This window comes from Bactrocera dorsalis, chromosome 2 (genome assembly GCF_023373825.1).
Source record: "Bactrocera dorsalis isolate Fly_Bdor chromosome 2, ASM2337382v1, whole genome shotgun sequence".
Classification (NCBI taxonomy): Eukaryota; Metazoa; Arthropoda; class Insecta; order Diptera; family Tephritidae; genus Bactrocera; species Bactrocera dorsalis.
In genome coordinates this window covers 32534772-32547606 of record NC_064304.1, presented here as the reverse complement: position 1 = coordinate 32547606, position 12835 = coordinate 32534772, and the positions used below count along the sequence as shown (strand labels likewise).

At 40.7% G+C, this 12835-nt stretch overlaps 1 protein-coding gene across 2 annotated transcripts in view; it reads left to right on the top strand.

Annotated features, from left to right (window-relative positions):
• Positions 1–11612, top strand: part of LOC105231822 (uncharacterized) — a 25196-nt gene extending 13584 nt beyond the window's left edge. Inside the window, exons 3-6 of one of the 2 annotated variants that reach the window (XM_049449653.1) lie at positions 4206–4328; positions 6523–8770; positions 10008–10455; positions 10919–11612. In XM_049449653.1, the coding sequence (XP_049305610.1) occupies positions 4206–4328; positions 6523–8770; positions 10008–10455; positions 10919–11153 (3054 nt within the window). In that variant the 3' untranslated portion in view covers positions 11154–11612. The remainder of the gene's footprint in view (positions 1–4205; positions 4329–6522; positions 8771–10007; positions 10456–10918) is intronic. The other variant, XM_011213297.4, reaches the window with a different exon arrangement.
• Positions 11613–12835: the final 1223 nt, after the last annotated feature.

The following is a 12835-nucleotide window of genomic DNA, read 5'->3' as shown; positions in this document are numbered from 1 at the left end:
GTAGCTGCGGAAGCTGTGTAAATTAACAAACTGGTTTCCAAATTGTAAAGCATTTAGCTCGATAGAAAAGCTCCCAAACGTGTGTGTGTGTGTATATGAGTATACTCAAGTAAGCTTAAAGTGGGCTTAGCCCGTGCAGTCGATAAAGCAGTTGACCAGCAGTGAGTTTGAATTTTCTGAGTAACGAAAAGTGAGAGAGACAAGCACATCTCACTCATTTTGCATTTCTGACACTTAACGGTAAGTAAAAAAGTGAATAAATGCCAAGCATTTGCTATGAAGCTTTACCGGCACAATTATTGCCCATAAGTAATTGACTGAAATAGTTTGTACGCTGGCCCAGGAATGCCATGACTATCTGAAGATAAATGTAAGAGTAAACACAAATATAATTGGAGCAATAAGTCGGTGTCATTGTTTCGGCTTTCAAGCGAAATGTCGTCAATTTAAGCCATCGATTTTCCATTTTGTGGTTTTGACACCCAACAAATCATTAAGCGTTGCGATCGACATTTCCGGACGAACGTGTCAAAGCGACTGTCAAAATGCTACACAGGATATATAACTAAATATATACATATATATGCTCACACGCATGCATACGCATATAGCTGACATGTCTGTGTGCATTAAATCGCTTAAATAGCTAGCTATGCATTCATATCATATCTATATTAGAGCGGGTCGACAATTTATTTCAACGATGTTCTGAAAGATCTGTAGAGCATTTCCCGCATACGCCATTTTTTCGTTTTTTGGCTCCCTTTAATCGACCCGCTCTTATACTATATGTACATATATATCCCCACATACGAGTAAATAGTAGACAAAGAGACAACAAACGAAGCCATACTTTTTCACGATCTTTTCACATTTCTCTTCAGTAAAGTTTGTCATTTCATTGTGAAAAGGTATTCAATTCAACAATGAGTCGAAATTGTTAAAATTTACTACCGAAATTCGAAGCGGGTGGCCTCAACTTTAAGATTTGTGGTCGTCATAATCGTCCTGTCCGATAAACAACACAGCATTTAAAAAAAAACACATCAAATAAAGTGAGTTTGACTGTAAACAAATTTCTTTAATCGCTTAAAAAAGGCTCGTGTCGATTGGTCGAATGAAATGTTAACAAAATACGAGAGCAGTGCTTCAAAAGACGTCTATTACATCGTGAGAAGTGTTAAATGGTTGATTTACGCATATAAGTCCAAAAGCAAACACCACTCGACTGTATAAATGTTTCAAGACGAGCCGAATCCAACAAAAGATTTTTCGCGCCCGAAGCACTACTAGCAATTATTTGCCTGTATTTTTGGAAAAACTGGACGTGTGGCAATCATAACATCGGAATAATGCAAAGCAGTAAATTTATGTGTTATACAACCATTTGCTTGCCTTCTTCAAGAAATTAGGAAAACCAACCACCGAAAACGGATCACTTTTCACCACGGCTAAGCGAGCTCTCACACATAGACTGAAACAACTGCTTTTTGGAGCACTCAAAACATCGATTTGATGAGTCATCTTCCGTACAGTCCTGACTTGGTACCGCATGACTTTTTTATTGCCGTTCGCAAAAAAAAAAAAAATAAAAATAAAAAAAAAAAACGTTTTTCAACACCTGAAGAGGCCGTTGATGCGTTCAAAAATAAATTTTTTCGAGATACCTCAATCAGAGTGGCAAAATTGCTACGTTAATTGGTTCAACCGCATGCAAAAATGCATAGATCTTAATGAAGAATATTTTTAAAAACAATAAAACGATTTTCAATGATTAAAATTTGTTTTTGTTTTCGAAGCCCGAAATATAAAAGGTAACCTACGTATAGATTATTATAAATATAAATGATCAGCAGGGCCAGCTGAGTCGATTTAGCCATGTTCGTCTCTATGTACACTTTCAATACCTCAGTTTTTGAGATATAAATCTGAATTGTTCGCGCCAAGAAGCAACTTATTTGTGCGAATTTATATCGTACGACTATAGCATTTAGGCATTTAGCTGTCATATAAACTGATTGATCAAAAGCAAGGAAAATATCTTTTTCTAACCTCTCAAGCTAAAAAAAATGTACGCTTAAAGGGTGTTATTGTTACAGTGTAGGCGGAGTTAAATATTTTCCTTGTTTTGTTTTTGAAAAGTTCTGGAAATTAATTATTATGGATGAGGGGAAAGCCTTCAGTCACCACTAAGTACAGCAGATAACATTACTTCCAATTCCAGGGTATTTTCATTTTATCTCATATGTGTTGTAATATAAACGAACTTGGCTCGTCCATATACTTCTTCTTAGCAGACGACAAATATTTTTGTAAAAAATTTCTTACACCGAAATTTGAGTGCTGTTAGGAGGTATAGTCTATATGCTGTATGGATGAAGGATCTGTTAGGCATTGTTCGGAAGCAAACCTAAAATTTCAACTTTCGTTTTTTCTAACGGTTTCTGAAAAATCCGATCCAATACATGACAATTAAGTAATGAGACTGATTCTATTAAAAACCGTATATTTGAAAAATAGTTTTCTACAACTCTGCCATTCCATTCCCTTCAAGTAGTCACCTTGGACCAGGCTATACAGCGATTTCAAACGCGTTTTCCATGCTTCGTAACATTTCTGGAACGCCTCGACACGGTATGTACCCAACCCCTCGTTCACGGGCCCCTGATGTCCGTAATCGACTCAAAATGGGTTCCTTTGACCACCGATTTTGTTTTAGGAAACAAAAAAGTCACAGGGTGACATGTCGGGGCGAATAAGGTGGGGCTGTTGCAACTCGGGGATCCCTTTAGAGGCCAAATACTGGGACACGCTGAGAGGCGGTGTGGCACGACGCGTTGTCGTGATGAAGGATCCAGTTACGAGCGATGTCTGGGCGCACCCTGTTGACTCGTTTTCGCAATCTTTCGTGTACTTGGCAATAGTAGACTTGATTCACAGTTTTCACCGGTGGAAAGAATTCTTTGTGGACGATTCCACGGCTATCAAAAAAGGCAATAATCATCGTTTTCACCTTCGAGCTTTTTTCGGGCGGGAACGCGCGGAGACAACCATTGTGAGCTTATTAACGACTAAGAGCACTATCACCATACACTCTTATAATTTTAGCGTACGGTTCCGAAGCTGTTTCACCCAATCTGGCGCAAAATTTTATCGCGACGCGCTGCTCTTGATTTCGTTTTGCCATTTTCGTGACGAGCAAAACACACGTCTACTCAACTTGACGCAGCAGGCGAACTAAACAAGCTAGAGCGATGGTACATATATCAGTAGAGAGGGGAGAGATGCCAGAAAAGAGAAAGGAAATTTTAAGTCACAAGTTTACCACAAGCGTAGCAATAAAAATTAGTCTCATTACTTAATTGTCCAAACCTTATCGTAACATTCTTGAACGAGGGAAGCATTCTCATTGAATAAGGAATTTCTTCACTGCAAGATCATTCAACATCTTTAGTAGAACCCAAGTTACATATAAGCCAGAGAGGTCTTGATTTTCATTATTCATAATCACGCTCGTTAGCCATTGAAACGTGGTGTAAACTGCAATGTTCTGTTAAAATGTTTTAAAAGTTTAATATTGCTGTAACAATGAATTATTCTCATCCAGCGAAAAAGAAGCTCCTGGTTTGAGGAGTCTAAATATATCTCATTCGCGCTTATTCCGGTTTACTGAGTAAATCAGAATTGTGCTAACCTAATGCTGTCCTATACTAATATAGTCCTATCTACCTTTATGCAATGCTTTGAGGTTTTGTTGTATTGTGTTGTTGTAGTGCTGTCATTGATTTGGTGAATGCTGCAAAAACCTGCAGCAAATTTGGCCGCAATGGCAGCAACAACAACAACGTGTAGAAATAACAAGACCAACTGGCAGGTAAATATAACCACAAATTCACTCTCGCTCATCACAAATACATACGCACAAGCATATGATAACTGGCACATACATATATATGTATGTACAAGTATATATATATTTGTATATAACTTGCATCTTTGCCGCTTTGCTTCACATTTAGTTCTATTACTTGATTTGGTTATGTGTCTGTGCGTGTGATTTATGCCGTTCTATTTCCACTTGCATATGTGAACTCTAATACTTTCGTATATGTTTGCGTGTGTGTGTGTGTGGGTGTGCGCTCGCGTTGCTCGTTTTGTTCGTTTGCAAAATGCGGAAAATACAATTTTTAAAATTTCATTTTTAGGTTAATGGCGAAGACGTGTTGGGATTGCGCATAACGGATATTGCAAAATTGGTTCAAGCCAAATCAGGGCATGTCACGTTGCTGCTCTGGAACTGTGGTAGTGATTTCAAATGTGACCCGGAGGTAAATTTTGCATTCACATTGCATCCTCACAAACATTCTCACATTTTTGCCTTTATATGTATATGTATATATGTGTATGAGTGTATGTGTGATTTGATTTAAGTAAATTATGGCATAGTTTGTGTGGAAATAATAGCAAAGTGAAAGCGAAAACTGCTTAGGCTACCTTGCAACCGCTCTCATTTCGCAGTTGAAAAGTGATTAGTCTCGCTGTAAGCCAAATTGTGTTCGACATATGAAAAAAGAAATAGAGAAAATATTGAGAATGGTGCAGATGGGGAAAGTAGTATGGCGACTGGAATTTTATTAAAAAATTTCAAAAATTTTGTTGAATGAAAGTAGCGGTTTTTAATGAGCAGTAAATTTAGTTTACAAGAGCGTGAATCACGATTTAATCTTGAGTATAATTTATGGCATAGAAGCACAGTAAACGTGGCAAATAAACTGATGATAAAAATATGTAAAAATAGAGCACTTAAAATTTAAATAATTGAGACACTCAGTATTCTTCTTCTTCTCTTAGAAATAATTTCGAAAAACTAAACGAAAGCTACATATTGCAATATTCTTTACGGAATCCATTCAGTCAATAGATTTTGATGTAGAATTTTCACTCAGATTAGCTCACATCCAAAGGACTTCGCATATAAAAATACGCTCTGACTTTTCTAGCCATCAGATAGGGAACCATTCCATCTACGTCTGCGTATTGTATAGGTTGAGTTAGTTTATGAGGTCCATCTTAACAGCGATCGTATTTATATAGCTTAGAACTTCGATACGTTGCGTAATCTAAAACTCCTTTATAAAAGATCATAAGGTTTTCACAGATAGAAAAACCGCTTCCAGCCTATCACCAATCCTGTATGGTAATATCAGTTTCTGCCACGTCTCCTAATTCACCAATGGTAAGACTGTCGAAATGTTTCAACATCAGTCTTGCTAAGCTTGGAATATGAAGGAGAAAGCGCCTATATATGTATATCCATCTTCCCATCCATCATACAACCTTGGCAACTTGCGTCCGTCAAGAATTTTAGTCTTATCGCATGAATAGATATTGGCCACTGTCCAGCAATAAACGCTACGATCGCGGCAGGACGAACTTTGCTTAGTAAGTAAATAGTTCAGAAGATCTCCCGCGTGCTAGGCTCCTAGGTCTAAAAGATCCCGAAGTCGCACAGTGGCGGGTCGTCGAACAGTGACTGCTAAGCGCATGCGAGGTTCATTGAGTCAGTGCTAGAATGCAAGGAGCTAGATGGAGATCCTATTCGATTATATCAAATGAAAGCGGAGCAAGGGTGCCCCTACCAGCTGGATCGTTAGCTTTGCAGCTGACAGCGATTTCGCTATGACTAGGCAACCTAACGAGTCTGATGATGAAGTACCTTGATGCTAATTCTAGTGAACCCAGATACTTCTTGACTTCTTTCACCTTAATAGCAGCCACTTCTGTCTTAAGCACTACAGAGGTCCGGTAGAAAAAAGCTAAGATTAACATTCTTCCCGCCTAGCTGCGACCCATCCCATGGAAACTCTCACTGCACTTCTTCTCCTATTGCAAAATTGAAGAAAAATATACAAGTATATTGAAGAATGTGTAGACAGCTACTTGAAATACTACGTTTTTATTGGCAATTGAGAATCGTTAACAACAGAAACCTTCTGGTTATAAAATTCATGTGAATCTTAAGCTTAAATTGAGAACCAAGAACCTTCAAAAACCTCAAAATAAAGAATTTACACCAAAAAGAAGAGCTCCCTGTTAAGGAAAACATTGTTGAAAATTTTCTCTTCACAGTCTGTAAGACATTATTATTACTCTGCTGAGGAGCATACCTTTACAACCAAACAACCAACTATTCCTCTATTCCTCTTCTATATTTAAGATTTTAAGACCAATTTCTTCACATTAGATATACGCTTCAAGAAAAACTTTAAATATTTTTACTTATTTCCGAATAAAATTTAAACAGCACATTATCTACAGCAATCAACAAATACTCTCCGATAATTAATGACCAGTCGAAAACAACGCAATTCCACTCAGCATTCAATCACTTCATACACTTTCAATCATTCATTCGAACTTCCTCTACTTACATTATAAATAATTGCAATTTTTTTATATTTTACAACGCGCGCTCACACTTCTGATCACCTCTCCAACAACAACACCACCACTAACACACAGAGTATTTGCTGTGCGCCAATGCCACGCACACTGCAACGACTCGCCACCATCGTACAATCCATATTGAGCATAATCGAGTGTCCCGTCTGTTTGGACAGCATCACACCGCCGGTAATGCAATGCCAGAATGGTCACTTGCTATGCCTCGACTGTCGCATACGCGCCGAACGTTGTCCCGTCTGCCGGGACCGCTACACGCCACAGCGCGCTTTAATTGCCGAGCAAATCTACGCAGCTATCACGAGCGCATACAATTTGTGTAGCGGCAATGAAGACAAATTACGCCAGAAGTTATACGGACCGGGCGCACAATGTGCAGCGAAAGTGCTGACTAGACGTTGGCGACGCGCCGAGGCGGCCAAACAAACGATTGATGACTGCGATGCGCAAACGGAAGTTAGAACAGCGAGTATCTACGCAAAGCGGAGCTGGCTAAAAGCGACACAGGGAAGCGGAGCGCCATCGTGTGCAGGTCAACATGTGGCAGCCGGTGGTGGGCAGTTGGGACATTTTAGCTTCACAAATGAAACAGACACCGCTGAGAAGGTGGATGTGCCGATGGCAGACACAGCTGCGGCAACGGAAATGTGTGCGACGAAGCGTGCGAGTAAAAGAAAAAAGATTCTAATGAAATTATGGCATAGCAGAGCCACATCCACGGAGAATCTCTCAACAAGTGTTGCAGCTAAAAGTGGACAACTGAATGGCAAAGTTATTGGTATGAGCAGCATTGATAATGGATTGATGACGTCTGCTGGTGCACCGACCCCAGCAACAGTGACGCACGTTCATGTGGAGCCCTCCAGCGCGCGTCCACACCAGCCATCGCCATCACCATCCATTTCGCATCGATCTGTGCGAAATGCCGGCAGCGAAGTGGAAACGGTGATGAAAAATTCACAAAACCACTCGACTTTGAGTGACAACAATGGCGGCGCTGGCGACGGCGGCATATGTGAGACGGTGGCAGACACAGCAGCCGAAACGAAAACTCCCGCATTGTTAATGCGCACGCAACAGCAGAACGAGACGGAGATGGCGATGACAATGCCATTGAATTGTGCGACAACAAGTAAAACAATTTTAAATGCTACAACAACGAAAACAACAAGCGAGCTGGCGCAGGTAAATGCCGTGTCAAAGCTTTTCACAGCAACACCGCCACCAACAGCCACACCGCATACAAATGACTCCGTATCAGAGTGCGAAAACAAGCAGCCAGCAGCCGATGGAGAAGAAGCGGAAAAAGAAGAATTCGAAGCAGTTAAAGAATGGATAAATGGAAAAATATCGCCGCAGCAACAGCACGTTCAACCGCATTCGCAATTGAGTACGTGGCGGCTGGAGCAAAATCAAAGGCAGCGACAGCAGCTCTCACCTGCCACCAGCACTACTGACAGCCAGTCAACAGCGGCACCACCAGCCAATATCATCGCCATCGCCGTGGAACGTTGTCCGTCCATGCTGCGAAGTCAATCGCCATCTCAAAGCATATTTAATGACTACAAAAACAACAAACAGCATGAAATCTGCAATTGTCCATCATCCACGTTGCTCTACATGGACAAGCGCCGCCCCGCCAGCCACACGCTGACTTCTTCCACTGAATATTTAAATAAATTCTGCCAGCCAGCAGCAACAGATGCAATGCTCCGTACATCTGCCGCTCTGAGGCAGTGCAGCGAAGACTCGCTGGCAAGCAGCAGGAAAAACTCCAACAACAGCATTGGTGACAGCTGCAGCAGCGGCAGTCGCAGTGACATCACCGCCTCGGCGCATTCAATTCTAACACCTGCCTCATCGCTTTCGTCCGGTGTGTTCTCCACTTCAGTGGATGCTAACGATTTGGCTGCATCAATTGAAGCATGCCGTGCGCGGCCTGATGACGCTACAGAAATTACTGCTATTACGGCGCACAAAAATGCGTCGTTATCGCCAGTGGACAGCTTGGGGCAGTCATCATCAATAACTTCGTCATTGCGTTCTTTATCGTCGTTGACGTCATCGCTCTTTTCTTCAGCAGCATCGGAGGATGCGCCACCTCCCTTAATGGCGGCTGCAAGCGCTGAAGCGTATCTCGCTGCTGCCGCCCTTAATTCCACCTTCAGTTCCACGGAGCAACCAACAGTCACACTTTCGGTGGCGCATTTGTCCAGTGTGGCACCAGAAATTATTCGCAAGCAGTTGCGTGAAGCTGCTTCTGTGGGTTTTCGTTGTCCTTGCGAGGATTGCGACCAGAAATTCAACGGTGAGTAGTATGTTGGTAGGTTTCGATTTAATTATGTGATCACTAGAGACTATTACGTAATATCAACGATCTATGATACATATATTTAGATTCGTGTAGGGGCAATTAAAAGTAAATTTCATCCTAAGATTCAAATTATAATAAGCTTTCCCGGACGAGTGGTATTTGAAGCAGTGTTAGGGAGATCCAAATTTCTAAGGAAAATAACACTAAGAACTCTTCTGTTTGCAAATTCCTTCGTTTTCTTAAGGGTTTGTTAAGACTTCTAAACGATGTTTCTGATAAATTCTACGTTCATATCAACATCCACCGATACGGGCACGAAAATGTCTCTAACATTAAACCAAAATTGAGCTTCATGGCTGAGGAAGATTTTATAATGAAAATCTGGATCAATGGTCATCTCGTTTTGGGCCCATTCACCGGTGGTCATTCGGCTTCAAAGCTTGCTCCAGTTGGAAACTAAACTGAGTAAACTGAGTAACATCTAAATCAGAAGATTTAAATCTTTTACACTGAGAATTCGAAAACAAAGTTTAGTTTACACATGGATCTTGAAGTCTCAGGGATTTCATGATTTGAAACGGAGCTGACTGTCAGTTTATCTTTTCTTTTATTATCCCGAGAGCGACCAAACCTGTTGAACAATTGTATTTTGAGAATAATCTGATTAAAATTGCGTGTTTTCCAAGCTCTTTGGAGCATGCTTAAAATCCAACGGCTAGATATCATAATCTGTTTGAGGGTGAATCCTCTTCCAATTTTCAACCGAACCAATATTTAAGTTTTGGAGTACAAAACCGAAATTGCTTGTTTGATTCATATGAATTAAGATGAATATTATTCTCAATTCGGTCACAGTTCATAATATTCAAAAACATTGATAGACAAGGTTTGTAAATAGCGCTGGAGCTTTCAGAGGTGGATGAAAGCTAGTTGAAGAACTTTCTTTGTTTAGTGGTACAGTGGATCTGCTCGTCATTCCGCGTTAACCCCTTTGTATTAACCCCTTTGTATTAACCCCTTTATATTAACCCCTTTTTACTTTCTAGACATTGACTTTGAACGCATTGCGTCTTGAGCGATTAGCTTCCGCATGCTTGGACTTTTCAAGTCAAGACAGAGCTTTTCAAATTAAAATCTCATATCATTTAAGATCGTTTCGTTGAAAGAGATTTCCTTTTCATTTGAATTTTGAATTTTGAATTTCTACACTTACTGCCTTACTTACTTGCAGCCTCATCACAGTTACAGCGGCATGTCAAAGTGCAGCATCGCTTGCCAATATTGAGCTTTGCTGGTGATGAGCGCGCACTCGTCGCTGTGCCATTGCGGCAGCCTCTGGCGGATGTGGTGCTCATACTGGAAGCGGGCGCAAACGAAAGTGCAAACAACAACAGCAACAACAATAATGGCAACTACAATAACAACAACAGTAGCAAGACCAACAACAATACGGTTGACTGCAATGAGGACAATGCGCTCAGTGATGCGTGGCGTGGAGTGGACCAGAAGGACAATGCGGATTGCGTAAGCGAACCAAACGCCAAGGACAACAAGGATGTGCAGGATATGCACAAAGCCGAGCAAGATATGGGAGGAAGCAGTGAGGATGTGTACTCGAGGCATATTGAGAAGCAACTAGAGCAAACTAGGGAATGTTGGATTAGAATAAAAGCGCAAGAGTAAGTATATATGAGTGCAACTATGTATTTTTGTGTATGTGTGTGTATGCATGAGACCCTTATGTATTGACAAGCTTTTGTGTTGCTCGCAGAAGCGGCTGAAGTGCAAGAGAAGAGAAGAAAAATAAAATATGACCAAAAGGCGCCACTTCAGCGGAATCCTTTGCAACAAAAAGGCAAAGCGACTATTCAGAAATGTCAAAGTGAAAGAGTTGAATTACAAAAAGAACGCTTAGAAGTGCCCGCCATTGCTGCTGAACTTGCATAATTTACTAACCGCTTCAGATCCGCGAGAGCGAGGTCACGCTTTCAAGAGTTTAAATTTATTAAAATCACTTTAAACTTAATTTTACAACAACAAGCATTACTAAAAGTGCAAATTTATAAAGTCATTAAAAAATTTCCGCCAACAACATTTAATAAACACGATTTTTTTCATAAAAAATTTTCACATCCCTTCCAGAGCTTTCATTGACACGACGGCCTTGTTGCAAGCAACCACAGCGGAAAGTGCTGATTATGTGTTGAAAATGCGATTAAGTTGTATTGGTGACACGAGTGCGACGGCAGAAGGACCCACAGCGGCCATCGAGCTGCAACTGGTGCGCCGGTCGCCATCGGCGGTGCCTGTCAAAGCACAGCGTTCAGAGGACAACCTTGTGGCTGAGCTAAAAGCAACCACAACAGAGCACAGTTAATGCTGCAACAAATAGCAATAATAACAACAATGAAGGCATTTGCTGGCAGCAACATCAGCATGCAACCAATACAACAATACAAACAAAACAACTGGCTATTACAGCCACCAGCACTTTGGCCACAGCTTAAGGCCACGTCGGCGGCAGGCAATGCATGGTCCTTTAGCAACAACAAGGAAAACAAAAACACACGCACACATTATATATGACAATAAAGTTGTAAGGCGCTAACTGATAACATTAGCGCCGATAGTTAAAAACAATAACAACAATAATGCTATATTTTTTAAAGTGCAAGTTCACTTAGCCTACATTTATATGATATTTACATGGAGTATTTAGTAAAGATAAGTAACAATTAGCCAACACTCTATGATAGTAATTAGGTATAAATATATTGTGACAAAAAAGTACCAGGAAATTGTAATAAAACGCAAAATATTTAATTGTTCATCAATATGTATTATGTCGCCTTCAAATCAATCCCCACCAGATGTAATACACTTATGCCAACGACTATTCCAGTTCTCGAAACACGTTCCATGAGCACTTTTTGTGATTGCCTTTGGCCCCTTCAGCGGTGCTGTTTTATCTCTTCGAGCGACTGAAAATCGGTTCCGTGGAGCGACAATTTCAGTTTGGGGAACAAGTAAAAATCCTACGGGGAGCAAGAACGAATTTTGTCATCTCTCTAACATTTTTCTGACGATTTTCAAGCGCCACATCCCTCCCTTTTTTACTATTGGCATCAGTTCAAAAGGTCGAAGGTCGTCCAGAACGAGGCAGGGCTTCGAGGCTTTTTACCACTCTATATACCATCTGATCAAATTGAATTGAATTGAACTCAGTCTACTTTATTAAAAATGTGCTCCCAACCCGAAGATTGATACAATTTTCTTTAGGCTCGTGTGAAGTTTATTCTTCACACTTATTTATTAGTATGTATTTGACAAGGGTTTGTCTACGACGCGAAAAGTTTGTCTGACTATTTTATACAATGCAATAAGCATTAAAAACTAGTCGACTCCACACTTTTTGTTTAATGTTTGGGGTATAAAGTGTTTTAATGTCAGACTGGTGACAAAAGGCCTGAATATTTTGCATAACCAACGTGTAGCGGAAGTCACAAAAGAGATACGAAACCTACAGAACCGAGACCTTGAGAACCTTACATTTATCAAACACATCAATACTGGTGACGAGATCTTGATTTATAAATATAAGGTCGAAACTATAACGGCGTTCCAGAGAATGGCATTCAAAAGACCAAACTGAAAAATCCACGTCCAACTCGGTATCAAATCAAGGCGATGCACATCGTTTTCTTTTATGTGGTTCCAAATGAATTCGTCGCATAAGTTTACTCGGAGATGGCACCCACTCCACGGTTCTCAATTCCTTATAACATAACCATTTTTTATACCAGCTTCTTCTTCTTAATTGGCGTAGGCACCGCTAACGCGATTATAACCGAATTTACAACAGCCTGTCGGTTTTTCTTTTTTTTCGCTACTTGCACCAATTGGAGATTCCAAGTGTGGTCAGGTCCTCTCTACCAGAGCTGGAGTATTTTCATCCATTCGGACGAAAAGACCTACCCAGCGCATCCGCTGTTCCTTAGTTTGCCTTGAACTATGTTAATGGCGTCGTAGAACTCGTAAAACGCATCGGTCCATCAAATG